This window comes from Peromyscus leucopus, chromosome 13, assembly GCF_004664715.2.
Source record: "Peromyscus leucopus breed LL Stock chromosome 13, UCI_PerLeu_2.1, whole genome shotgun sequence".
Lineage (NCBI taxonomy): Eukaryota > Metazoa > Chordata > Mammalia > Rodentia > Cricetidae > Peromyscus > Peromyscus leucopus.
The window spans coordinates 40066485-40094251 of NC_051074.1; the positions used below are offsets into that span (position 1 = coordinate 40066485).

A 27767-nucleotide genomic window follows, 5' to 3' on the forward strand; every position below is an offset into this window, starting at 1 on the left:
AGCCTATCTTTTCTCTCTCTCACGTGCAATCTTCACTGAGCTGGTTTCCCTAAGCCCAGATCTAGCTGCTCCAAATTTGCGTTATAATCTTCTCCACCCTTTTATGTAAAGGAGATTTACCACAGCCTAGAGATTTGAGAAGACTCTCTCAATCTTTTCCTTGGGAACTTTTAACAATTAGACATTGGTCAGACATCCACGCTTCTTCTATTGCTCTGCTTCTAGTAGTCCTCTGGGGTCAAAGACAGAAAAGAGACAACAGCCAGAATTAAGTCTGAGGTTGGGGTGGGGCTGCCAGGGCAAGAAAAACTTTTCTTTTTTTTTTTTAAACTTTGCATTTTCTTAGGAGCGTTCAGAATCATTGACTCACAGTTGTCAGTCGAGGAGGTAATTTATTTGCTGCGTGGAGGGGTTATAAGAAGAGCCAATAAGAAAGGAGATTCTTCCACAACACAGAAACACTGTGGACCCCAAAGCCCCACCCTATCCACCTCTTCAAAGACTCCAGCTGCCCCTCTCCAGTCCTCTGTTTCCCCATCACATGCTCATGCCCCTGGGTGGGCTGCTGTGGTGCTGCTGCTGTGGATTGTGCACCCCAGCTCCCCAGATGTTGCGCCACCAGGGTCTCCTCAAGTGCCGCTGCCGAATGCTCTTCAATGACCTGAAGGTTTTCCTGCTGAGGCGCCCCCCTCCAGCGCCCCTGCCCATGCACGGTGACCCCCAGCTCCCTGGTGTGGCGGCCAACAACAACACCCTTCCGGCTCTGGGTGCCGGGGGGTGGGCAGGCTGGAGGGGCCCTCGAGAAGCGGTGGGAAGGGAGACCCCTCCTCTGCCGCCTCCACCACCTTTGCCTCCTTCTGTGGAAGATGACTGGGATGGCCCAGCCACAGGGCCACCTGCCTGCCTGCTCAGCAGTACTTCCTCTGAGGAATTCTGTAAGGAGAAAGCTGAGGACTGCTACTCTCTAGGAAGTAGCTTGGACAGTGGTATGAGGACTCCCCTCTGCCGCATCTGTTTCCAGGGACCAGAACAGGTGAGTGCTTTCCATTTCCCCTGCTCTGGTGTGTGGTATCTCCTGGCCATGCAGATGGCCACTTAACTGTTTGCCCCAGGGAACTATTATGCTGTTTCTAGTGTCAGCGATGGTGTTTAGAGTTTCTCAGTGATGTTTCTTGTGGTGAAGCTTGACCAATAGGTGCCTGAGGGAGCTTGTTTGGTAACTAGCTCAGTTGCGCTTTGATTTTGCACCTCCCCCTCAATGCAAGTCTCTTTAATTCCATGCCCAAACTTCCAGAAGCACTCAGAACAGAAGATCCAGAAGCAATGAAGTGACTCAGAGGGACCTTCATGGTTGTTGCTAAAAAACACTTTCAGTTGGTGTCTTGCTGGTAAATCCTCACCCCAGCCCATATTCAGCTCTACCTTCAAATTTCTTCCTTTTCTGAAATTGTGCTAAGATTGTGTCCTCCCTTCCTATTCTCGTAGAGTGGAGTACAAAAGTCTTGTTTGTTTGTTTTTCTTTCTTTCTTCTTTTTTTTTTTTTTTTCTTTGCGGCTACCTCAGTTTGCCAAGACACTTCTTGGCGATCTTGCATTTTCCTGTGTTGGAAGCAGATACTCTAAGCCAGAGTGAGTTTAAGGGACATTAGGAAAGAATCTTGCCAGATCTAGTCTCCTTCCCTTCTCTTCCCTTCTACTTTCCCCATCCATGCCATGGGATGGAGAAAAAAAAATTTTTTTTTTCCAAGTCAGGCAGGTTCTCCCTTCCTTATCTATTCAGATTTCCACAGACAACCCTCTTATTACTCCACCAACTGTCTTGTGTTCACAACACTGGGTAGATGTGCTAACTCACAACAGCCCTGAATTGTGAAAACACATAAGGAACAGTCCCAGGGCTCACCTGGAAATCGGGTCTCCTTAGTGATGCGGGAGAGGGAACGTTTGATAGGGATGTGGGCGGGGTACTGTTCACCTCTGTGACCTCTTCAGCGGAGAGAGATTCTGGGTGTTCTTGAATAGGTGTCAATGAAGTAGGATGCCACGTTGGTGCTCCTGGCAAGCCCCCCCCCCTTGCTTACTCAGTGAGATGCAGGCTTAGCTGACATTTTCATTCATTTTTTCTTCTCTTGTCTCTGAATGGGCAAAGCCCTTAAGGACCGGGGATGCCTGGGGCTACAGCCTAGGCATTATGAAAGGAAGAAGTGACTAAGGATCTCTGAGAGACCGAGGGTTGGGCTCCTCCTTCATATCACTATGATTACCTGAAGCCACAAATGATATGCTGGTGGGTGAGCAGGTCCAGGTTGCCCACTCGGTGCCTTTCTTCTAGCACATTGCTCCAGTGCCAATTCTGAACTTCTGTAGAAGACATGTGGGTCTGTGGCTAAGAGCAAAGATGAGCCTGACTTTGGGTCAGGATTTGTCTCATTCAAGGACCTCAGCTTTTCCAAAACATAGAGTGATTTTGCTTATTAACTTCCTAAAGTATTTCTTCCTTCTCCCATATGGGCTGGCACATGTGTGCATATCACAGGGGCTGTTGGAAGTGTGCCTTCTGGCAAGAGCTCTCTTGTCTCTAGAAAACAGCAAGTCTTGGAACATGTGCTGAGATAATATTTCACCTGCTGTGAAATATTCTTCAAATAACTTTATGCCTCTGGGCCGCAATTCCAGTTTCCACGAGATAGCACTTGCTTTCCATATCCTTTCTTTGTAGGAGAGCCCAGAAGTGTAAAAATACCTTGTAAGGGATTAACATATTATTAACATGTTTTTCGATCATGGAAAAGCTGCATTTTATTAGAAAAGGGAAAATAGGGGGCGGGGTCATTAGTCATATTCTAAAATGCCCTCTCGTGGCACAAGATCTGCTCAAGGATTGGGAACTTTTATTGTTGTTCGTCATCTTTACTATGTGTTATAAATGGAGTGCTGAATAAAAAAAAAGCTAACATCACTAGAGGAATGGGATCTCTTATTATGTGTGAGGGGCTGTGTCTTCATTGAGATGGGACCAAATAAAACACTTCTTAAAAATGATTATCATGGGTCAGGCGGTGGTGGCCCATGCTTTTAATCCCAGCATTTGGCAGGCAGAGGCAGGCGGATCTCTGTGAGTTCAAGGCCTGCCTGGTCTACAGAGTGAGTTCCAGGACAGCCAAGGCTACACAGGGAAACTTTGTGTCGAAGAAAGGGGGAAAAAAATGATTATTGTGTTTAGAAGGGTTTCCTTGTAGGAGCCAAGGGGTTTTACTGGGATCGTGTTATCGTGGTAACAGAACTATGGGTGTTGTGCTAGATGTGGGGGCCTGGTTTCCCACTTTCTTCTCACCCTTTGTTACAGAATTTCATTGAGGAAGGGAGACAAAGGAGGGAGCTGGGGGAAGTCTGGAGAAAGAGAAAAGAGGAGAGGTGGGGATAGAGAAGGAGAGAGGGAGATGGAGAAGTGGTCAGGTGGAGATTTCTGTATTTCAGTTCTGTTGAGAGAGAGAGACAGAGAGAGCACACTGTCAATCAGTGGTCTCTCCCTGGTCTAGGAGAGCAGTGATCTGAATAGCTGAATGGCTTGGTTTTTTTTTTCCCTGTCCAGACAAAGGAACCAAAAACTTACCCTCCCACATACCATGCTCTCATTTGTCAGTACCCTAGGATCCAAAAGATTGACAAAAATAAAGATTTGGTCTCTTCTTGCAAAGTGCTTGGAGTGGCGTAGTGAAGGGTTCTGGGGGGGATTCAAACCGGTTAGGTTCACATTTGCAGGTTTCCACAAAGGACTTTCACGCATTCACTCATGCACTAATGTGACAAATGGTTAAAAGCCACAGGGTGCTATGGCTCCAGTACTAAGCATCCGTGAGTAAACAAAAGCAGGGGAGATCTCTGCTGTTTTGAAGCTGGCCTTCCAGTGGGGACACAGCAAAGGGCAAGTGAACTAGCAGATGAGCAAGGTGATTCCAGATGGAGAACCATAGTGAAGACGAGGCAGACAAGGTCCTACACAAAAATGAAAATGAGTTAACCATGAATGAAATGGAAGGGATGAGACAAGGACATCCACATCCGATTGGGTGAACAGGAAGAGCCTTCCTAAGAATGTCCCATCCAAGCTGGCACCTAAGCGATGAGGAGCGGGTACAGATCTGGGGAAAACAGTCTGGCTGCATGAAACAACTAACTTAATCATGCAAGTGTGAGCAGACAGAATGTTTGAGAAACAGAGGAGGGGTTCTGGGAGGAGAAGGAAGGGTGAGGTGTGAACAAATGCTTTGAGAACCTGTTGGCTCCATGCTAGAAAGTTCCTGAATAGCCATTCTCTTCTCTTCTCAGCCATTCCTTTATATAAGACCATGTTCAAAGACCCCTGAGAGTGTATGGCAGGGCTTTTGCATATCCCCTCACTCTCTACTTGTGGCTAATGCCGTCCAATCCTCCTAGAAGGACAGTGCACCATGGTTGGTTAAGCTGAGGCTGCCTGAAGCCAGAAGGCCCTAGTTGGAGTGATGAACTAGTTACATGACCTAACGGTGCCTCAGATTCCTCATTTGTAAAATAATGGCAGCCCCTGCTTTGTAGGATGACTCTGAACACCAAGTCGGTCAATACTACATGAGCAGCTGTGACAATTTTCTGTTATTGTTATTATCGCGCTCACTTGCTTTTGTTAAAGCGTGCTCCAGCTCATAGGCTAGCAGGAGGGCTGGGACAGTCGTGGATGGCTTCTCCTGCACACACAATGCTCTAGGCACAGAGTGCTGTTCCTCTGTTTCCAACACCAAAGTCTTTATTAAGAGCCAACTAGGCCTGCTGCTTTGCTGAGCAGGGGCTACAGACACACGTTAGATGTGGCCCTGTCTTCTGGGATGTCACAATCTAACCCAGACATCACAGGACCTGACAGAGATCAAGAACACACAGCAGATGAACCTGAGTGAATTTCGTTATTATCCGAACAAGAAAGAGGCAGATTTAAAAACAGCCAGTGGGCTGGATACCTATTCAGAAAGACAGGTATGGAGGACGGTAGGTGGGTGGGGGGTTTGCTACTTTTCCCCCAATTAGTCAGGAAGGCTTCTCTGTTGCTGCTGAAGACCAAGTGAGAGGAAACAGATTCAGGCTGAAAGGTGGAAGCTAGATAGAAAGCAGCAGAAGAGATGTGAGAAGAGTGTGCCTTCACAGAGATGCAACCACCTGCTAGGCTGGGAAGCCGCGGAATGCCTGGAGGCGGGGCTAAGGGCTAAGGATGCAGTCCGGAGCAGGGTAGGGAGGAGGTGCATGTTTTGGATTTAATGAAAAGCAGGAAACAGGTCTAGAGGAATTTAACAGACTTGGGTGCCTTTCTTGTTCTTTGGGGGCTGGCTTCCTGAGATCTTTGTTCACAGGGAGCAAGAATAACGAGGAAGGTCTTAGCCAGTGTGGTGGGTTTTTGAACCATAGAATAAAGGGTTTTACAAGGTTCAGGGGGAACCTGCAAGGTACACTGAGAACTCTGGGAAATGGAGATCCAGAAGAGCAGTTTAGGCCCAGAGGATGTATCTGCACTAGGAAGTGCAATTTGGTTTTATGTCTCTTTGTGTATTTGCTTCATTAATACCTCTTTGCACAGTGAACAAACCCACACCTATTAACTCATGGATCTTAGGCAAAGACAGTAATAGAAGCTCGAATACTGTAGGCTAGAATATTTACAAGTCATAAAGCCAGCTGACAAACTGTTAAATATAGCTCTACCCTCTCAGCCTGACTACTGTGCCTTCAACGCAAGCGAGAGCAAGAATTTGAATGTGTAACTTTCAGATTTGTCTGAATTCTGCATTAGCCGATGGAGATGTCCACAGACCACTCTGATTCTCTTGTCCAAGTTCTGTCCATACCATTCCCGGAACAGTGGCTTCTCGCCCTAGTTCTCTAGCCTGGGACTGAAGTTTATAGACCTGAAGAAAGTCTTCCAGGTCCTAGGATCAGGCTCGATTCTATCTTGGCAAGAACTCCAGGGTCCCAGGAGCACATTCCAGAAGAGGGACATGGTTCCTCAACTTTGCAGACTCCTTCTCTGTGGATGGGTGTTATTGAAGAGGGAATAGCTATAAACCTTCTAAAGCCAGAGACGACTTGCCTGGGTCCAAGGGAGGCGTTATGAAAGGACTATAAGATCCCAGGAGGAAGCAACCAGTGTGTGCTTTTTCCTCGGCACCCTGAGGCCATTAGATCTCAGCTCAGTACATGGCACTCGCTTCATGCTCAAAATTAAGTGATGAAACGTTTGCTTAAGTGGACATATCCATAGTCTAAATCATTGGGGAAAAAAAAGAGAATGTTTAGGAGGAAAAAAAATCAACACTACCACCCAATGTTGAAAGGATGTGGTACAAAAGAAGGGCCATAAAGGGCAGTGCCTTGGCCAGTGGGGGATCTCCAGGGAAGTCAGTTTGAGTTTTGACCCCTATCAAGTGCATTCTGTCAAAGCTAGGCTGCTTTAGAGAGAAAATTCATAGATGCTTGGAGCTAGAGGACTCATGATCCCTTCTCGGTTTGCGAGTTTCAGTTCGCAAATGACATTGTTTGGGAGGGTCCAGAGGGATTTCTTAAATCCAAGCAGAAATAAATGACACCCCCATCCTTCTTCAAGGCTTATCTAATGTTGGGACATCTTGTTTCAGTAAACAGAGTATAAGGAGTATTCAAACATGTCCTTGAGAAGCGAATGGACTTTGTCATGTGTTTCTAGGAACCCCAAGATGTTGGTAGTCATATGATTGGTGCGGTCGTGAATTTTCACCATGCACATACCAGGATAAGGGAGCAAACCCTTCACAGCCGATAGGCAAGGCACCACTGTGGACTGAAGACTACAGGTTCCCACCAGAAAAGCTGGCCACTACTTTCAGCGTTTCCATTGCTGCCTTTTCATTTCTACCTCCATTTGAAGTTCCTACTTAAACGGGAAGGTCCAAGGACCCTTTCTCCCTCCTAATGTTCTTCTGAGTCTTCATTACTAATGCTCTAATGATCTGTTGGGCATAAAGATGTTCAAACTCACAGCTAGGTCCCTGGACATTTTGCCAATTTGTGTATCATTGACATGTACATCCTATACTTGTGAAAATATCAGAATATGTCTCTGTCTCTTTCTCTCTATCTCTATCTGTCTCTGTCTCTTACACACACACACACACACACACACACACACACACACACACACAGGGTGGGGGGATGGGTTGGGGGAAGACAATTGGTGTCTTGACAGATGTGTAGTACAATTCTGAAATCAAATATCTGTTGATCCTCCACATCAGTGGTTCTCAACATTTCTAACGCTGTGACTCTTTAATACCATCCCTCATGTTGTGGTGACCCCCAACATAAAATTATCTTCGTTGCTATTTCGTAGCTGTAATTCTGCTGCTGTTATGAATCATAATGTCAATATGCAGGATATCTGATATGCAATCCCTGTGAAAGGGTCATTCGACCCCCAGAGGGATTGTGCCCCAGAGGTTGAGAACCGCTGCTCTGCATGATGCCCAGTAATCTTATACTTGCCAGTCAGCATCAGTTTGGGAAGGACTGGCTCATTTATTGGGTGTGGCTTCAAGCTCAGCCATTCACACAGAGAGTTACTTAATACAGCTGTGGGGGGGGGGGTGGCAGGAAGTTGTGGAATATGGATTCCAAGGGAGCCTGAGAGAAGATAAACGTAGGGAACAGCTGAGAACATGGTATGTTGGAGAAGCCCAGCTGTGTCCCATGAGTGTGGGGGAGGGAAGGAAGCCGAAGGAAGGGGGCATTCTAGAAGGACTGTGGAAATAAGCGAGCACTTCTGGTTTGATGGGAAGAAAGCCAAGTTGGAGGGGAGCCTGGATGTGAAGGGGCTGGCCAGTGACTATTGTGTGGCCCAAGCTGCACAGCACTCCCCCCCCCCACACCTACAATGAACTGTATGCAAGACAGGCTTTGTATGTGTGTATGGCGTACAGTGCACATTTGACCCCTCCTTGTTTGGATGTGCAAAGCAGAAGTGGACATAGACAGGGGAGCTAACCGTGTGACAACATGGGATTAATTACATTTTCCAGAATATCTTTTATTTATTCTTTGACGATTTCATATAGACAGAGTATATATTGATGTCATCTACCCGATAGCCCTTCCCATTCCCCCTGACTGTCCCCCAGAATACCCCCCTCCACTTCATATCTTCTCCTTTTATAGCTCACTGAGTACAATTTGTGTTGCCTGTTGGAATTCTGACTGATCCTGTTGGCTTGATCTTGGGTGGGCAACCACAGCAGCCGTGGAGTTCATGAAGGCAATGACCACATCATGTCCAGAAGGCAGCGTCTCAGAGCATGCTCCAGTTTTTACATCCTCCCCATCTCCTTTTCTGCAGGGTTCCCCGGGTCTTGAGTTGGATGGGGTGATCCAGGTGTCCCAGTGGGGACAGGCACTCACTCAGCAGTCATTTGTCCTCAGTGCTTTGATCCGTTAAGAGTTGCTGCGTTAACTGCTGCCCATTGTAGAGGGCAGCCTCTTTGGCCAAGGTTGAGAACAACGCTAGCCTACGGTATAAACGTAAACATTTAGAAGGCAATTGAACAGCATGTCCATGTAGTGAAAGACCGGCAGAGGTTTCCCACTAGAGGCCTGGGGCTCCCGGGCTGTGGGTCTTTGACCAGGGTTATAGTGCCAACCGTGACTTTCCTCATGAGGCCAAGGCCTCAAACCCAGCCAGAAAGTGGTTGATGATCCCTATAACTTGCATATCACTGTTGTACTAGTGGGCGCATCTCGCACGGCAGGTTGGTATTGTAGCATTCAGGTTCAGCACTGGGTCATAGCACTAATGACTTGTCCCTCCTCATGGCCTTCTTCTGGCTCCACCAAAGGGAGCTAACCAGAATGGAGGAAGTTTTCTGGTCAGTTCCAGCTTGGTTTTTTCTGTCCTGCAACCCACGTGTGTTATGTCTTCAGCAAAAGGTCTTACTATCAGTTATGGTAAGAGCAATAGCAATAACTTGTGTTGTTTGGGGCATCCCTGGAGTCTCCCTGACTGATAACTTGTAAGGAGATATCCCAGTCTTGGCACTGGGCATTTTCATTTGATAGCCCATGTCTTCTGGGGGAAAGTATTGCCAACCCATGCAGTGTACCTGTGTTCAAACTTTCTTAATACTTTATTCATCAATTTACTTATTTGTTTATTCATTTATCTATCTATCTATCTATTTATTTATGTATTTATGTATTTATTTATTTATTTATTTATTTATTTAGAGACATGGTCTCACTATGTAGCTTTGGCTGTCCTGAAACTCACTCTGTACACCAGGCTGGCCTCGAACTCACAGAGATTCACCTGTCTCTGCCTCCCAAGTGTTGGGATTAAAGGCATGCCCCACTACGCCTGGCTTTAATAAAATTTTTAAAGATTCATCTTTTTTTAAATCACATGTATGTGCGTGTTCATGTGTGGGTATGTGAACATGAGTGCGGACACCTGAGGAGCCCAGAGGCATTGGAACACCCTGGAGCTGGAGTTACAGATGGTTATGATCCACCTGGCACGGATCTGCATCTTCTGTGAGAACAATGCACGATCTTAACTACAGATCCATCTCTGCGGCAATTCCCCAATTGCATTTTTATAATCAGCTTAACAGACTAGTGGGGTTCCAAAAGTGTTTTTCTACATTCTTAGACTCGGTCGACCCACTCTCCACCATCTCCTCTCCCTGTCCCACTGCCCCAGTTCCCACTTAAACCTTGAATCCCCAGGATCTCTTCTCTAGTTTCACATCACGTGTGTACTATTAGACCTCACAACTGAAAGCCTCTTCCCTAACCTCCCTCACAAGCCCTTTCCAGCTTCCCGACCTCTATAGACTCCAAGTAAACATGCAAATCTAAAATTTCAAAGCTAGCATCCACATATGACAGAACATGTGGCATTTGTCTTACCTGGGTATGAATTACATTTTGAGTACCAGGTAGATGCCATCAGGAAAAAAGATGGAGGATCTAAAAATATAGTCTCTACCTAACTCTAGAATCCAAGGAGTTACCTTTTGCCCCATAAAAGGATACCCAGGTCCTAGTTTTTAACTCAACTAACTGCTCTCATGAGGATTTCTTTTCTTTCTCTTTCTTTTTTTGGGGAAGGGGGCAGGTGGAGAAATGGGTGAAGTCTCTCTACATAGCCCTGGCTGTGCTGGGACTCACTCTGTAGACCAGGCTGGCCTCAAACTCACAGAGATCCGCCTGGCTCTGCCTCCCGAGTGCTGGGGTTAAAGGCATGTGCCACGAAGCCTGGACTCATAAACATTTCTCTAGGCTGTGTGAAGTTGGCAGCTAAAGGTAACTAGGATAGATACTAAATTCCTTACTTGTTGTACCGGATTAAGAGAAATAGTAAAAACAGCAGTACTGGGTTACACGACCGGCCAAATACTCAACACTAATCTACGAAATTTCAAGTCATCTACAAAATTACTGTGGAAGACAGACCAAATTATTTTCCTCATTTATAGAGAGGTTAATTTGAATGTGATAGAAGAGAATCAACATCTACAAAACCCTCTTGAAGCTACCATCATTGTGGCTAAGACATGACTCTGCACATAGTAGGAACTTAGTGATTGCTGATTCTTTCTCCTTCTTCCTGGAGCACATTCATTCCATGTTAATAATGCTATCTGTGGTCCCTAGTACACGCCTGGTAGAAAATACATTTGTGAGTGTCTGTGTATCTGTTCACTCACATGCATAAATTAAAATTCCAAACATGGAGCTTGTAGATAATTTCTTCAGAGGCCCAACCAATTTAATTTTCTGATATTGTAAGGACAAATACTGATGATTATTGTCTTAGCAATCATAGTAATCATTACCCTGGCTGGAGGCCACATGGCCAGAAACACATTTTTCTCATTCCTTTTTTTTAACCACCCCACTAGACAGGATAGATTTTGTGTCAACCCCCACCCACGTCTCAGGGGACATTGTGACCTAGGCTGTGACATCAGAAGGACGTGAATTCATTCCCTTCAGGGCTCTCCCCAGGTTGGCTATTTATTCCTCTGCACTTGGGTGTCACTGTTTATAAGACAAAGGTGCAATGCTCAATTTGAACACTGGTAAGAAGTTGACCCTACACGCTAAAGATGTAAGCGCATGACAGCCTCTCATGAGTTGGGGTACAGCTCCCTTTCCATCAGTGGGACTCAGACAGTTAAGGCCATGTTTGGACCACAGCGAACCCCAGTGTGGACAGTACAGATGGGGAGCCTGTGCTCAGGAACTCCCATTGCTGTGTTACCTGACTCAGCTGAACTCTGTCCTCTCCCCGGGGTCGGAAATGCTCTCCCTCAGTCATCCTTCTCCATTTCCACCATCATCGTGTTGTGAGCTGATTTTATCAAGCACTGCTCTATGCTTGGCAGCACCTGTTTAAAATAAAAAATAGACGCTTTAGCTGGCCTCTGAGTCTCCAGAAGCTGGGAGCAGACTAAGTCTGCAGAGGAGTAAGCAGAGAAAGGCAGAGGAAATCCTTACCCAGCGCACATCAGCAGGGTGCTCGAATTCCAGCCATCCTGGACTAGTGTTCTGGAATATCTGGGATAGGATAGATACGCTTCTAGATAACATTGACTCATATACGAGAATACTATTCCTGTCCAGTTTGATCTTGTGCCTTAGGATTGTGTCTAGGACAGAAATTTCATTGTAGTAACAGTCCGTCTTTAATACTTCTCGAACGTTGTTCATCTCCCTTGTAAACAAAAAGAGAAGGCATCAGACTTTGGATTCACTCCAGTATCTAAATAGAACTTTTGATTATTTTCTCCCTATTTGTGTCTATTATTTTTAATAGTCTTTTCATTAGCACGATGTTAACAGTAAAATAGAGCAGGAAGTTCAGAGAGCTCCCACGCCTTCCCAGTCTTCCCACCGTCAATGTCTCCCACACAAGAGGTATGTTTGTTACAACTGATTAACCAGTGCTAACCTCATGATTACCCAGAATCCACTAGGGTTTGCTGTTAGCTCCCCACCACGCTGCCCATGTTCGTATCCACCATTATAGTATCAGGTAGGATGGTTTTACTGCCCTAAAACTCTCTGTTCCAGCTCCCAGTCATTCACCAATTCCACCCACATAGTTTGACTTTTTCCAGAACGTCAGATAGTCAGGGTTATAGAGCATATAGACCTTTTAGTTTAACTTTTCCACTTAGTAATATGCATCTCCATTTCCATCTGCATGTCCTTTTAGGTGTGTGTGTGTGTGTGTGTGTGTGTGTGTGTGTGTGTAAACAGCATTTTTTTAGTGCTCGAAAATATTTCTTTGAATGGAAGTCCCACAGTTTGTCTACTTTGTGTGTGTGTGTGTGTGTGTGTGTGTGTGTGTGTGTGTGTGTGTGTGTGTGTATGTGGCAAATGACACTAATTTTTATTTATGGTAGCAGCAAAAAAATCCCCTTTAGAGTAAATGTACTGAAATAAAGATGTGAGACAACTAAAAATAGATGATAACTTTGAAGAAAGTAGTATAGGTGGAATACATATAAAATATCCATGACTGAAGTCTGAATAATGCTTACCTGGGCTTCACACCTTACAGTCGTGACTTTTTATCATTTCTGTGACTGGACATCTGACAAGAAGCAACCTAAGAAAGAAAGATTTGGAGAGATGGCTTCTCCAGTAAGAGTGCTTGTTGCGCTTCCAGGGGACACAGGTTCGATTCCCAGCACCCACAGGGTGGCTCGCAACCGTCTGTACCTCCGGTTCTGAAGAATACAATGCCCTCTTCTGGCCTCCATGTGCACTGCATGCATATGCTGTGTTCACACACAGGCCCATGACACACCAATATGCGTCAAAAATACAAATAAGGGTTGGGGATTTAGCTCAGTGGTAGAGCGCTTGCCTAGCAAGCGCAAGGCCCTGGGTTCAATCCTCAGTTCCAGGAAAATAAGTAAATAAATAAATAAATCTTTAAAAGAGAGAGAGAGAGAGAGAGAGAGAGAGAGAGAGAGAGAGAGAGAAGGGTTTACCTTGGCTCACAATTTGAGGTTGCAACCCATCCCAAAGGGGAAGGTATGGTGGCTGAGCTTGCTTTCCCCTGTGTCAATCAGGAAGCAGGCTCTGTTGCTCGGGGGCTTTCTCTTTCCTGCCTTTCTTCCATTGCTCATGAAATGGTGATACCCACAGTTAGGGTGGTTCTTTCTTCCCCGGTTCAACCTCTCTAGACACAGCTTCATAGGTACACCCAGAGGGGTGCCTCTTGGGATCCTAAATCCAGTCAAGTTGACAATGACCATCAATCACCATACACTTTAAGAATGGTTCACAATCTTTCATGGGCATCAAAAGGACTCCAGGAAGGGGATGAAATGCAGAGCTGGAGGCCATGATCTGCATATGGTGCCATAGAGTCTGCATTTTATTATTTTATTTTATTTATTTTTTTAAAGATTTATTTATTATTATGTATACAATGTTCTGCCTGCGTGTACACCTGCAGGCCAGAAGAGGGCACCAGATCTCATTATTGATGGTTATGAGAAACCATGTGGTTGCTGGGAATTGAACTCAGGACCTCAGGAAGAACAGCCAGTGCTCTTAACCTCTGAGCCATCTCTCCAGCCCCACAGATTCTACATTTTAAACCTTAAGATTTTTGCTTTTGGTGCTTCTTTTTCTTAAGTCGTCCCCCCCCCGTTTCTATTCAATTCCAAGGTGGCTGGCTGATTGTGCTAAGAATACTGTATATTAGGAGACAGCTATATGGGAAAAAGAAACATAGCCACAGACTCAAAATTCTAGGACAGATAAGGACTAGATATTTGGACACTATATCAGGAGGATGGGACTCTTTGGGAAGACACAGGACCATGTGTCTGGAAAGGAAGTGCCATGTCACCCAGGACAAAGGCAGGAAGAAATGCCTCGTGCATTTCCCTCTTCCCTGCTTCAGGAACCGGGAAGCTTCCTGTTCCAGACAGGGAGACTGCTAGATGGAAAAGTTCGTCCATGTGGGATACTGACACAAGAGGGCGCTACTTTTTATGTGTTGCATTAAGATTTGTGGGGGTTGTTTTGTTTTTCCTGTTACTCAGTTAATGTAAGTTTCCTGAATACAATCATTGGTTCCACTCCTGGGTTGGTGTTCTGCATAGTTTTATGTCAATTAGACACAGGCTAGAGTCATCTGAGAGGAGGGAACCTCAGTTAAGAAAACTCCTCCGTGAGATCAGGCTGTAGACAAGCCTGTAGGGCATTTTCTTAATTAGTGATTGATGGGGGAGGACTCAGCCCATTGCAGGTGGTGTCATCCCTGGGCTGGTGGTGCTGGGTTCCAAAAGAAAGCAGGCTGAGCAAGCCATGGGGAACAAGGCAGTAAGTAGCACCTCTCCATGGCCTCTGCATCAGTTCCTGTCTTCAGGTTCCTGCCCTGTTTAAGTTCCTGTCCTGATAACCTTTGGCGATGAGCAGCGCTGTGGAAATGTAAGCTGAATAAACCCTTTCCTCCCCAAGTTGCTTTGGTCCTGGTGTTTCATCACAGCAAATAGACACCCTAAGACGGCTGTGTTCAGAGAGTATTTGAATGCAGTCAAATTAGGAGCTTCCCTGGGAAAGCCCAGGAATCCCAAAACAGAGCAACAGATAGTGAACAGACCCATGCCTCACAATTCATTAAGTGCTTCAGCTCAGAGTGACACATTGATTTCTTCCACAACTCAATGGCTGCATCCTGAAACATGGTTTTGTCTAACAGCAATTCTCCGGATGCCTAAGGAGAAGATGCTCAGAGGAGATGAGTGAGTTCTCGAAGCCTCTTCTGCAATAGTGGTTGTCTTGGTAGTTGTGAGTGTTGACTGATACACTCTGTGGCAAACATTGACAACACAGCCCGCCCCTCACTACACACTCTGTAAATACTAGTTAGCGTCATCATTTCCTCCTTTATAAAAGGAGGCAGAACTTGAGCATACTCAGACTGCTTCTAGTTCTGCTGCTTTTGTTTGTGACATGTTAGATCAGTGGTTCTCAACCTTCCTAATGCTGAGACCCTTTAATACAGTTCCTCATGGTGTGGTGACCCCCAATCCTAACATTATTTCATTGCTACTTCATAGCTGTAACTTTGTTACTGTTATGAATCATGATGTAAATATCTAATATGCAGGAGATCTGGTATTCAACACACCTGTTGAGAGCTACTGCATTCGAGGGAAGAAGAGTGGTACCCAGGGCTGGTAGAAACCCAGGTTCTCCTTCCACCACTAGAATGAATGGCTTTAGGAAAGGGGGATGTACAGTACTTGCTTAGCATGTGCAGCACCTGGGGTTTGATCCCCAACATGAGGAGGGTTGGAGGAGGGGAAGGGAGGATAGAAGGAGAAAGGGAAAACACCTTTAGAACTGAGCATTAAAGATCAAGTTGGTGGTCGGGTGGTGGTGGCGCATAGCTTTAATCCCAGCACTCGGAGGCAGAGGCAGGCAGATCTCTGTGAGTTCGAGGCCAGCCTGAGCTACCGAGTGAGTCCCAGGACAGGCCCCAAAGCTACACAGAGAAACCCTGTCTCGAAAAACAAAAACAAACAAACAAACAAAAAAGATCAAGATGGGGAAACAATTTAGAACACAAGCTGTGAAAACTGTCTCACAAATGAGTTCAATGGGAACACAGAGTCAAATGATGTGCTTTTGACAAAATTACCATGGTGCACGAGACCATAGGACTATGAACTTGACCTTAGACAAAGGGCTGAAAAGCTAGACCATGACGCTTTCAGAATTGGGATCATAAATCCCAATGCTACTGTGCAAAATGTGTGACATTGGCTGAGTCAGACTCCGAATCTTAATTTCCTCCACCATAGAATAAGAAAGATAATAACGGCATTGTGTGCAAAAACTCTCAGCAGAGTGCGTCATGCCAGAATACAATAAAGTTACAGGCACACAATAAACATCCTCTGGATGTTGTTATCCGACCTTGTCAGTCTCCATCGTTTCCCGCAAGATTTCCTGGAGAATTTCTGCCTTGGACGGTGTGTGACTGTGGGCTGATGACTTCAGGAAGAGGTGCATATGTATGGATGGGTGCGTGAAACCAAATTTACCCCACCTGTCAACTACATAAAAATTACCTTAGATATATAAAACATGTTTCAAATGTATAGGGAAGCCATCACGGTGAGCAAAATCAAAATTGTCCTTCCATGTAGAATCACCTCTTGTCAATAACTATCGCAATAAATATTTTCAAAGCATGGCTATGATCGTTTGAGGGTGCATGAAACTTTTTTTCTCAGCATAACACTAGTTCATTACTTTGAAAAAGCTTGTTATTGGGGGCTGGAGAGATGGCTCAGTGGTTACAAGCACCTGCCGCTGCTCTTTTAGAGGACCCGGGTTTGATTCCCACCACCCACATGGTGGTTCACCACTGTCTGTAACTCCAGACCCAGGAGATTAGATCCCTTCTTCTGACTGTCTTAGACAACCAGGTGAGCATGTGGTGCACATACATGCAGGCAAAACAACCATACATGTAAGTTGAAAAATAAACTTTTTTTTTAAAAAGCTTATTATTGCAATTTACTATAAAGGATACAAAAGAAAAGGCAGACCAAGAAGCTCATAGGGTGATTTGTGAAACTTTATGAGCACGCTATTTTTTATTTTTTACTTGAAAATTTCACACATGTATGTGGTGTAGTTTGGTCGTATCTACCCTGTTCCAACTTCTCCAACTGCCCCCCATGATCCGCCACACCTCACTCCCAAGTTCATGTCATCTTTTATTGTTTTAAATAAGTCACTAAGTCCAACTGGTGTTGCCTCACATATGTAGGGTTATGGGGTCATCCATTGGAAGATGGGCAATCTACCAGTGACCGTACCTCAAAGAAAAATGATGCTATCCACCCACCCACCCCCATTAGCCATCAGCTGCCAATAGCTCCTCAGTTAGGGGTGAAAACCTCGTGATCTCCTCTCCCATCCGTGCTAGAAATTTGACTGGCTCGGGTTGTTCAAGTCTGGTCGAGGTAGCCATGGTTACTAGGAGTGCATGAGTGTCCGGAAGACAGGCTCTCACAGCACTCCTCGTCTTCTGGGTCTCACATTCTTCCTGTCCCTACTGTCACAGTGTTCCCTGAGAGGTAGCAGGTGGTTGACGGAGCTCTCCCACTCAGGGGCTTCCTAAAACTTTTCAAATACTTAAAAAGGCCTGAACTAAATGATATTCTAAAATAAATAGCTGGCTTGTACTTTCCCAAAGTGTCAAGGTCATTAAAGATGAAGAAGGATGGGGGAATTGTCGGAGACTGACAGAATCTATGTAGGCCAGGCTGGCTTTGAACTCACAGAGATCCACCTGCCTCTGCCTCCCGAGTAATGGCTAGCACAATCTAAAGAAATATGAGAATGAAACACAGTGTGCTATCTGGTTTGGACTCTGGACAGTAGAGGTGGCTGGTAAAATTAGGATAAAGCACACAGGTTCAACAATAGCCCTATATCAAGGTTAAATTCTTGATTTTGATTATTGTAATATGTTCATTGGAGACAGCAACTTTGGAGAAGTTGGGTGAATGGTGCGTGGGAATACTTTGTTCTGCTATTGTGTTTTTACAATAATATTGATTTGTTTTTGAGACAGAGTTTCTCTGTGTAACAGCCCTAACTGTCCTAGAACTAGCTCTGTAGATCAGGCTGGACTCAAACTCACAGAGAGCTGCCTACCTCTGCCTCCAGAGTGCTGGGATTAAAGGTGTGTGCCACCACTGCCCAACTTACAATGAGATTATTTAAAAATTAAAGGTTAAAAAATAAAAATTATTTAAATAAGGGAAATGTGTCTCACATGAAAATCATGGGGATTTCCAGTGTAGAGGGACCGATTGGGTGGCTGTGACATTGACCAGCTCTGTAGCTTTTGGGGAAAAAAAAATCATCGAATTCCTCCGAATCCCAGTGTCCTGTGTCTGCAAGATGGAGCTCATGTAAATAAACAATAAAACTGTTTTTGTCAAGTTAAGGGGCTGGAGGGATGGCTCAGCTTTGACGGACACTTCCTGCTCCTCCTGAGGACCCGAATTTGGCTCCCAGCATCCATGTCTGGTGTTCACAAGTGCCTGTAACTCCAGCTCCAGGGGATCACACACCCTCTTCTGGTCTTCACAGGTACCACTCCCCTAAACCCCACACATAGTGGACACTCACACAGACCCCTACACATACATGTACATTAAAATGAATCATCAAAAGAAATGAAGTAGCCGGACCTGAGACAGTGGGAAAAGAAGGCCCACGAAAGCTGTTAGGTTTCCGTCTGGTCTGTCCTTCAGGATGACGATGTATTTCACTCACTCCTTAGGTGTAAGTACCGTGTGTTAAGTGCTTCGAGATTGACAGGATGGCATCAGAGCGAGGCAAAGTGTTGTGTGGGCAGGAGTTTCCCCACTGTGGGATCTTAAGTACATAAACAGAGCTAATAGCTCCCCGTACAAACAACACTGGCTGTTATGTGGTGTTCGTCACCAGTTTTTAGCCTGATACCCCAAAAGGAGCACTTTGGTACACAGAGTGAACGTGGGTTGTATGTTTTGATCCATCCCGTGGTGATCCCTCTAGGAGCCACAGATCTGAGCCTCTGTGGAACAATGTTCTGCTTGAGAAAGAAAAGCTTTCCAGGCCGTAGGCTCTGGTTTTCTCCAAAGTGTTTGGAAAACAACGGATGGGAGCAGAGTGTGTGGGTGGATAGAGGTGTCTCTCCTGTTATGTGCCTGCTTGTGGGAGTGGGTGCGTGTGTGTATCTGGGTGTGGGGTACAGTATCTGATGCAGAACGAAAAGGCCCTGGAGTGGGTTTGTCCATTTGGCTGCTCCTAACTCGGTGCGTCTTTGTTCTAAAGAGAGCCCAGAGGCTCTGGTCTTTGCAAGGTCAGCGCTGGCTTTGTACACAGTGCCCCGCTTCTCTCTCTGGAGGAATATATATCTTGATTTCAAAGGATTTTCATACTTCCCCCATTCCATTTATTGGGAAGTAACTCTACAAAGGGCTTTCTCAAGATTTAAAATTTTTAGACCTTGTATGAATCAAAAAGCATTTGTTCACCATGATGCCTGGAATTTGCTTCAAAATCGTCCAGCAAATGCAGGTGAAACAAGACTGGACACAGGCCGGGGCTTGGTGATGGGTATGTGAGATTTATTACAGTTTTTCTACTTTTACGTGTACTTAATTTTTTTATAATAAAAGTATATCCTATTGTTTGGTTAATAAAATGTTATAAAAAGATACACATAAAAATTTTTCTTTATAAAAATTCAGGTTGAGGTAGCAAAGGGTACGTTGGCTGCCTTTGGGCACAATAATCTTGAGGATCAGATCAAAACTAGACAAGACCCAAGCAAGTCCCACTGGTGTTTCGTCTGTTTTGTTCCACGAGTGGACTAAAGTTGATGTCCTCTTAAGGGCATTTTACCCTTAGGGTCGCTATTAAATCTGAAAATATCTTGCCACTCATTTCCTTTCTGACCACCGGGTCTGGTCGTGAAGGAAACAGGGCAAGCATCGATTCTGAAGACACAGAGTGACCACACCTGGGTGTCAGACCCTAGGCATGCCGACATGAGATGCAGGTTGAGAGTCTAGGACAAAAGGCTGGTATCCTAAGATGCAGTCACCAGACAATACAATGAGCGTCTCAGGCCAGGGAGGGTTCGATGCGTTGTGATCTGCACTAACACTGCCTACAGAGCTGGCAAGGATCCCGGAGCAGCTAACTGGTTGAAGAGCAGAGCAGGCTAACAGGTAGAAAGGCTGCTGAGGACAGTGGATGTGTGTTCCAATGTACAGGTGTGAGCGAGTGAGCCCGCCACCCCTCACCAGAAACGTAATCTCTCACAGTTGGTCAATCCTGTATGCTTCCCACTGCTTTCCCATCCCTCTGTTAGGCTTTAAGACACAGTGTAGTTTCCTCCAGAGCTGGATGATTGAATGGGCAGGGTGCAGATAAGAAAAGGTGTTAAGTCCTTGTTAGTACTAACTAGTTAATACTAAGTAGTCTTCTCAATGCCTGTTTTTGTAGGCTTGGTCCTAGTAGCCTTATAATAGGAAGGAGTGATATTTTGGGCCACCTATCTTAGAATAATAACTCCATTCAATGGTTCATTGAATGGTATTTTTAATCTAGACTTCTCCAAAGAGTCTGGAAGAACCCCCGTGAGTCCAAAAGCTCCCTTATTCCCTAACACAGGGAGAACCACCAGTTTGTATGTCTGTGGATGGGAAGGGAGAAGAAATTATTTTCTCAACTTTTACAAGCAAGAAACCAGGGTCCAGAGAAGTGAGGTGATATGCTCAGTGTGGTGGTTTGAAAGAAATGGCGCCCAAAGGGGGCGGCACTATTAGGAAGTGTGACCTTGTTGGAGTAGGTGTGGTCTTATGGGAGGAAGTGTGTCACTGTGGAGGTGAGCTTTGAGGTTTAATACATGCTCAAGCCACGCCCAGTGTCTCAGACTACTTCCTGTTGCCTGAGGGATCAAGGTGGAGCAGCTCCTTCTCTAGCACCATGTCTGCCTGCACGCCACCATGATGATAATGGACTAAACCTCTGACAATGTGTTCCTTTATAAGAGCTGCCATGGTCATGGTGTCTCTTCACAGCAATAGAAACTCTAAGACACTCAGGAAAGATGGCAAGCAGGATAGCCAGGGTTTCCTCATCCCACCCCAAGAAATGCCAGGGGACACATGTGCAGGGGGGAGATTCCTCCTGCTGCATCCTTTTTCTAGCCTCAGATCTAGTCATCCTTCATATATCACCGCAAAGCCTAGCGCATGGAATGAATGGAATACACCATGGATGTCTATAGAATCAGCAGAACATATGGTTAATTTTATTTTCTAATTAGTCTGAGGCTACCCTATAATTCTTATTAGACATTGATCAAAATTTCTTTCATTTGGAGGATTATTGATTAAACTCAATCTATGCAGTTACAGAAGACACAAGAAGTGAAATTCTCACTTTACAGGCCATAGGTATCTTGGAGATGCTGGTGGGTGGATTTTACTTAAATCACATTATCAACCTGTTTGGGCCTTTCCCTGTGTCTGTAGAGTAAGATGTTTACAGTAAGAATTTATTGAGCAGACACTTTGTGTTAGAATGACACAGAGAACTCAGGAGCTCACACTGAAGCAGAGCACAGCTCCTGTCCTCTTGGGATTTCTCCAGTCACGCGTCTGCTAGTGGGGCAGTTACAGAATGAAGGCCCGAGGACTATGTACTATGGGAGTGTGGACTATAGGACACAGGACGGCTTCTCTTTAGAAGAGATGCTTAGCATGGACCTGGTATTGGCTGAGATAGAGGATCTAGGCAGGAGGAGGCATAATGGAAGAGTCAGGGATGCCTTAGCACACCAGGTCTTGCTCATCCTCCTTTCCTGACATGCTCTGGTTGATACTGGTCCATGCACTCCTCTGAGCATCATCTGCAGCAGATGTGGCCTTTGTTCTACTTGGGAACTTCTCTGTGGCAGTGGGACACCAGGGTCCCACTGTTGGAGGTGATTGTCATGGTAACAAGAACGTTGTATCCTTGAGGAGTACAACATATTGACAGAATTGAGTCCAGAAGCTCAAGAACTCCAAATGTGCCAATGTCCCAGCAGGGCTGATAAACAGTGCTTCATTCAAGACTCAGTCATACTTCCTCTAGATCCCTTACCTACGGGCATTTTTTTTTTTTTTTTTTTTTTTAAATGAAAACCAAAAGAAACTGTGGCATCAGCTCTGTGGTTTTCCAGACTTTTTTAAAAAATCAGTTTCTCCTTATCTCTCTTGCTCATACCCATGGGGATCTGGTAGATGAAGAGCCAAAATGCCATGTTTGTCTTGATTTTTGTAACCTTTTGATACTATTGTTCCCGGCTGGCTTCAGCATGATCACTATCCACCCTGACACTCAAAGAAATCAAAGGTTTGGTGAAGAAAAGGGAGCTCACATTGAGAATGAAATCTTCCTTGATTTTCTAAAATAAAGGGATTTAAGGCCCCCAAAGGGTGAGTGACGTGTCCGTGTTACCACTCTGAACAGACACTGGGCTAGCAGGACACAGTCAGGGAGGAGCAGTTAGACTGATAACCTCAGGGAGCAGAAATGAAATTGGGCAGGATCGTATGTCCTCAGACTCCCACAGTGGTCCCAATAGAGTTCTGGTAGCATTAGGCAATGGGTGACTTTCTCCAGCTTCTTGGAGGTCTATGTAACTCTTGCCAGCTCTCTGCTGACCAACCGTCATCCTCTTGGGAAACGTGACCAGTTGACGAACATTCAACTCCACTGTGTTTCTGCTTCCAGTACTCAGAGGTGTCATTTAAATTGTGCTCGATGATGTCTGGCACACGGTGGCCTCACAATGGTGGCTGTGTCTGTTCTATCTTGTCCCTCTACAAACTTTGTGGACCCTGAATGAATAATTATGGGTGAGGTAAGTGTGCCAGGCAGAAGGGCAGCCACTATGCTCTGAGATATACTGGGGTCTTCTGGGACAAATCTATGAAATATTGTCATCCATTATCCCTATGTGGAGAAGAGGTATTTTCTGAGGAGTCAGATCATTTGTCGGTTGGTTGTAGGGTTTAGACTTGGGGCTCCTGAATCCAAGTCTAGTGCTCTTTCTACTGTCTCATTAAATAGAATTTAGTTCAACGGTTATTTTTCAACTATCTGTGATATGTCAAGCATGATATTAGCTTAAGCAATGTAGGGAAATAAATATGGTTACCTCTCTCACTGATATTTCAATCTAATAAGAGGGTCGCAATAACTCTGCCATAAAGATCATGATGGAGAGATGTCCTTGTTGAAGCATGAACAGAAAGGAAGGATGGCTTAGTCTTGAATGAGTCACAGGCAGGTGGCTTCACAGAAAAACCAGAACCTCCAGCCAATAGCCAGAAAGAGCTCACCAGAGACAGGGTGTGCTCTGGCACAAAGATGAGATAATACGTCATAGCACGGTGGTATATTAGAGCAGGTGGGTATGCCATGACTTGGTGATATGGGATAACTGAGTAGTATGGGATAACATGGTGCTTTGTTACAGCATGCTGACATGGCATGACATGATAGTAGTGTGGTGGTATCGTGGTGTGGTATGATGGTGTAACACAGCATGGTGGTATCTTATAGCATGGTGGCATGGCATGGTGTGATGTTGTGTTACAGGATGGTGATATATTGCAGTGTTGTGGTGTAACATAGCATGATGGCGAGGCAGAGCATGGTAATATTTTATGACATGGTATGATAGGATGTCACAACATGATGTGATGTCGCAGTATGAAAGTGTGTCACGGCATATATCCTGGTGCAGTATTGTGCCACGGTGTGGTGGCAGGAGGAATGCCTGAGACGTGTCGGGAGATAGTCGCATCATAACCAGAACCCACCTCCATCACATCCATTTTCTTGCATTTACTGAATACTCGGCAGTGAAGAGGCTGGAGAGAGTATCTGCTGTCCTTCTGTCCCCCATCCCAAGTGCTCTGAGCAACCCACCCTCACGCTTGTCACTGCCATGGAGGAAAATTTCACTCCCCTCCGAATAATGACAGTCAGGGACTGCTGGGATTTGGAACTGACTTCTTGGTTCGGCCTGTCATCTCAACTTCCCAGAAGACATTCCAGCAAGACTCCACTGCCTGTCACTCTCCACACGTACCCGAGGGCACCCAGCTTTTGAATTTTCATTCGAAGGCCTCTTTCTTAGTCAGTGTTTTGTTGCTGTGAAGAGACACCATGACCACGGTAACTCCTATACAGGAAAACATTTCACTGAGGCTGGCTTACAGTTTCAGAGGTTTAGTTCATCATCGTCATAGTGGGAAGAATGGAGGCATGCAGGCAGACATGGTCCTGGAGACCTCTCCAGCTGAGAGTTCTACATCCACATCCTTAGGCAGCAGGAAGAGAGAGAGAGAGAGACGCTGGGCCCAGCTTGAGCAGTTGAAACCCCAAATCCCACCCGCAATGTCACACTTCCTCCAACAAGGCCACACCTCCTCCAACAAGGCCACACCTCCTCCAACAAGGCCACACCTCCTCCAACAAGGCCACACCCCTCCCACAAGGCCACACCTCCTCCACAAGGCCACACCCCTCCCACAAGCCACACCTCCTCCCACAAGCCACCCCCTCCCACAAGGCCACACCTCCTCCAACAAGGCCACACCCCCTCCCACAAGGCCACACCTCCTCCCACAAGGCCACACCTCCCAAACCCTGTTGAGCAGTGCCACTCTCTAATGTCCAAGCACTCAAATCTATGAGCCTATGGGGACCATTCTTATGCAAACCACCACAGCCTCCTCCCTCCTGAGACTTCCTTGCCCTCTTATAGTCTAGGTCCAAATCCTAAACTCCTCCAGCCCTGCGTCAGGCATCACCTCTTCCACGAAGCCTAGTTTCCATGCTCTGCATTCTCCTCCCTGCCTGCAATGCATACCCAATGCAGGCTGCCTGCCTTGTCATCACCATGAACCTCCATTTCCTTTTTCCTGTAGGCAGGCTTCAGGGAGCATCTTCTAGATCTCCAATTTCACCTACACACTGCCCACCGCCATGCCCGGCCGTTGTAGAGATTCAAAGACCTAATGCAATGGATCCAAGCGACTTTTGTTGATCCATTTAAGGAAAGCATTCTTCTTTATTCCAACTCAAACTTCCCCCTTTCTTGCAAGGCAGAGGAAGGGGTGGTGTAGATCTTTGAAACATTCCACTTACAGCTGACTGGCCCATCAGGGTCCCCATCATTACCTTGGTACAGTGAGCTGTACAATCTGCCAGGGACCAATCCCCCAAGTCCCTGTCCTCAGGGAGCAGTTCTTCTCTGTAACCACTGTCAGAAACCGGAAAATGGCTGATAAGCCCAAATTTGAGTCCTGTTTCTCAAAAAAGCTGACCAACAGTCTCAGGACACTGAAGTCCTAAAGATAAGAAAGGCCAAGTGACTCTTGCTGAATGCTGGTAGCCGGGGGTACATAGCAGTGAAATGCTAGGTGGGATAGGTAGGATTATGAACACACACACACACATACACACACACACACACACACACACACACACACACACGCCTAATAGTGGAAAGGGGTAGGAAAGTCTAGTAATCATCACTGTACCCTGAATGTGTATAGTGGTAACCGTGGGTAGGGCATGGGCAAACAGAAGGAAACTGTACTTTTTTTTTTTTTTTTTTTTGTTTTTCGAGACAGGGTTTCTCTGTGTAGCTTTGCTCCTTTCCTGGAACTCACTTGTAGCCCAGGCTGGCCTCGAACTCACAGAGATCCGCCTGGCTCTGCCTTCCGAGTGCTGGGATTAAAGGCGTGCGCCACCACCGGCCGGCGAAACTGTACTTTCTTTGTGGACCTTTTCCATAAATCTAGAAACTGTTACAGAAAAAAAAAAAAAAAACGAAAACAAAAAACCTGTTCAGAGTCCTTTATCTTTTTCTTTGCCCCTTCCGTTGGAGGCAGTCACCAAAGAATACGCCCACCTGAGGCGTTTACTTCCCTGATTCTCCAGCCCATACATCTCATATCGAAACTGACACCAGCTCAAACCCAGCTGCCCTCATTCCCTTCTGGGACCACTGAGCCTCTCCTGACTCTCCTCTACCACTTCTGTTTTCTCCACTGTGTTCCCTACAGAACTGTGGAACGGTTCGATGACGACGCTTCTTCACTTCCTCTCCTTCCCAGGATTCCCGCTCCTCTGGGGACCCACTCACCTCCCTGACTTGTTTTCCAAAGTCCCTCCTGCATCAGCTCTTGTCTAGCCCCAGGCTCCATCTTCCATTGCTCTTTCCTCAAAGGTGTTGACCTGCCCTCAGGCTCAAAGTGGCTATGCTCTTCCGTTACAGTAGATCCCTATTCTCTGTGCTAAGAAAGTCTCTGTTTCTCATAACATGCCTGCCATTGCTCACATGGCTGACATCTTGCGTGTTTCAGAGGTTCCTGGGCCCCACGGTGTGTTGGGACCTCTGCCCGTGTCTCTTTCTACTGATCACAGAGCTTGCTCATTGCATACTACCAATTCTGTAACCCCGTCTAGACGATATCCTCCTGAAATTCCTCGGGACTGTTGCTTCCTGGCATGTCGCATGAAGGATAAGGACATTCAGTGAGTTTTTTGTTTCTTCATTTTTAGGTTTTTTTTTTTAACACTTATTCTGAATTAATTGTTTATTTTATTTTATGTGTATGAGTGTTTTACTTGCATATATGTCTGGGTACTACATGCATGCCTGGTGATCCTCTGGTAATGAAGTAAGGGCAGTAGTGAGCCACCATGTGAGTACTAGGAATTGAACCTGCGTCCTCTGCAAGAGCAACAAGTGCTCTTAAGCATTGAGCCACCTCTCCAGCCCTCAATGTGTTTTTTTTAATGAATTAACTGACATGTCTAATCATAGCATTACACAGAAAACACCAATGTTCCTAGCTATGTGTGTTCCCAAGAGGGTAGGAATACAATAAAGCAGATCTTACCTTCGATGGTGTGTGTGTGTGTGTGTGTGTGTGTGTGTGTGTGTGTGTGTATGTGTATATTGGGTAACACATAAACATAACGATTCCAAGTGTTAGTTCACGTGGTGACCACCCACCCACTCCAGTTTGCCAAGAACCAACACATATTTACTTTTCTATTTTTTTTTAAAAGATTTATTTATTTATTTTGTATACAGTATTCTGCCTGCATGCCAGAAGAGGGCACCACGTCTCATTATAGATGGTTGTGAGCCACCATGTGGTTGCTGGGAATTGAACTCAGGACCTCTGGAAAAGCAGCTCTTAACCTCTAAGCCATCTCTCCAGCCCCACTTACTTTTCTAAAAAATGGGAAAATATCAGAGAAATTTAAGCTGTTGGTCACCCTGTAAGAATGTCCCGACTCTAAGGTAGACTGTTAATCCCAAGAGTCAGCACTCAAGTGTGCAATGTCTGCTTGCCTGAAGCCAGGAAACACTTGTGGCTTGGCTTATGGGTGCCTATTTGACATTCCGCACAGCAGCTATAAGCTCTTTGCCAGGCTGCTTAGAGATCAGGAGTTGGGATCTCTCTATTTGATCATACACAGATCAGACAAGAATGCTTAAATGGTTAGACCTCCGTCACAGAGCTCCTCTGACCTTGGCATACATACAAATGGCCCGCTTTCTTTGCTTGGCTGTACATTACAACTTTTCAGGCATGATGGGAGCCTGAGATTCTGAATTCTCCAAGTACCCAGGCCAAGGTGAATGCTCCTGGTCCTGAGGACACACTTGGAGTTGCAAAGGGGCTAATAGTTCACATCCTTAGACTGTAGAGTTGTCTGGGAAATTCACTGGTAACCAGCCACAGAGCAAGATCAGTCAAGTCAATCTCTAAAGATGGGGCAAGGCATCAGGATATTTAACTTTCCTTGGACATTTCCAGTGTACAATCAGGACTGGAAGCGGAGAAAAACCTCACTTGGTAAAATCTGATTAATTGGCCCAGATGGGCTAGGCTGTGCTGTTAAGTCCTGTTGGAAGTGGAATCAGCGACCTCAACACGGGAACTTGTTTTTGAAGGCCTAGAGGCAGGATTCTAAAAACAAAAACAAAAATGACCCAGGGTAGAATGGTGTATATATATATATTGGTCATTTAGCAGAGACTCAACATTTCCTGAGTCCTTAAAGTGATGGAGCTCAATG

At 45.6% G+C, this 27767-nt stretch overlaps 1 protein-coding gene across 1 annotated transcript in view; it reads left to right on the plus strand.

The window, feature by feature from the left end:
• The first annotated feature begins 524 nt into the window (after window positions 1-524).
• The window catches only part of Marchf4 (membrane associated ring-CH-type finger 4), a 120565-nt gene continuing 93322 nt past the window's right edge, over window positions 525-27767 (plus strand). Inside the window, exon 1 of the mRNA XM_028870024.2 lies at window positions 525-1033. Within this exon, the coding sequence (XP_028725857.2) occupies window positions 542-1033 (492 nt within the window). The 5' untranslated portion in view covers window positions 525-541. The remainder of the gene's footprint in view (window positions 1034-27767) is intronic.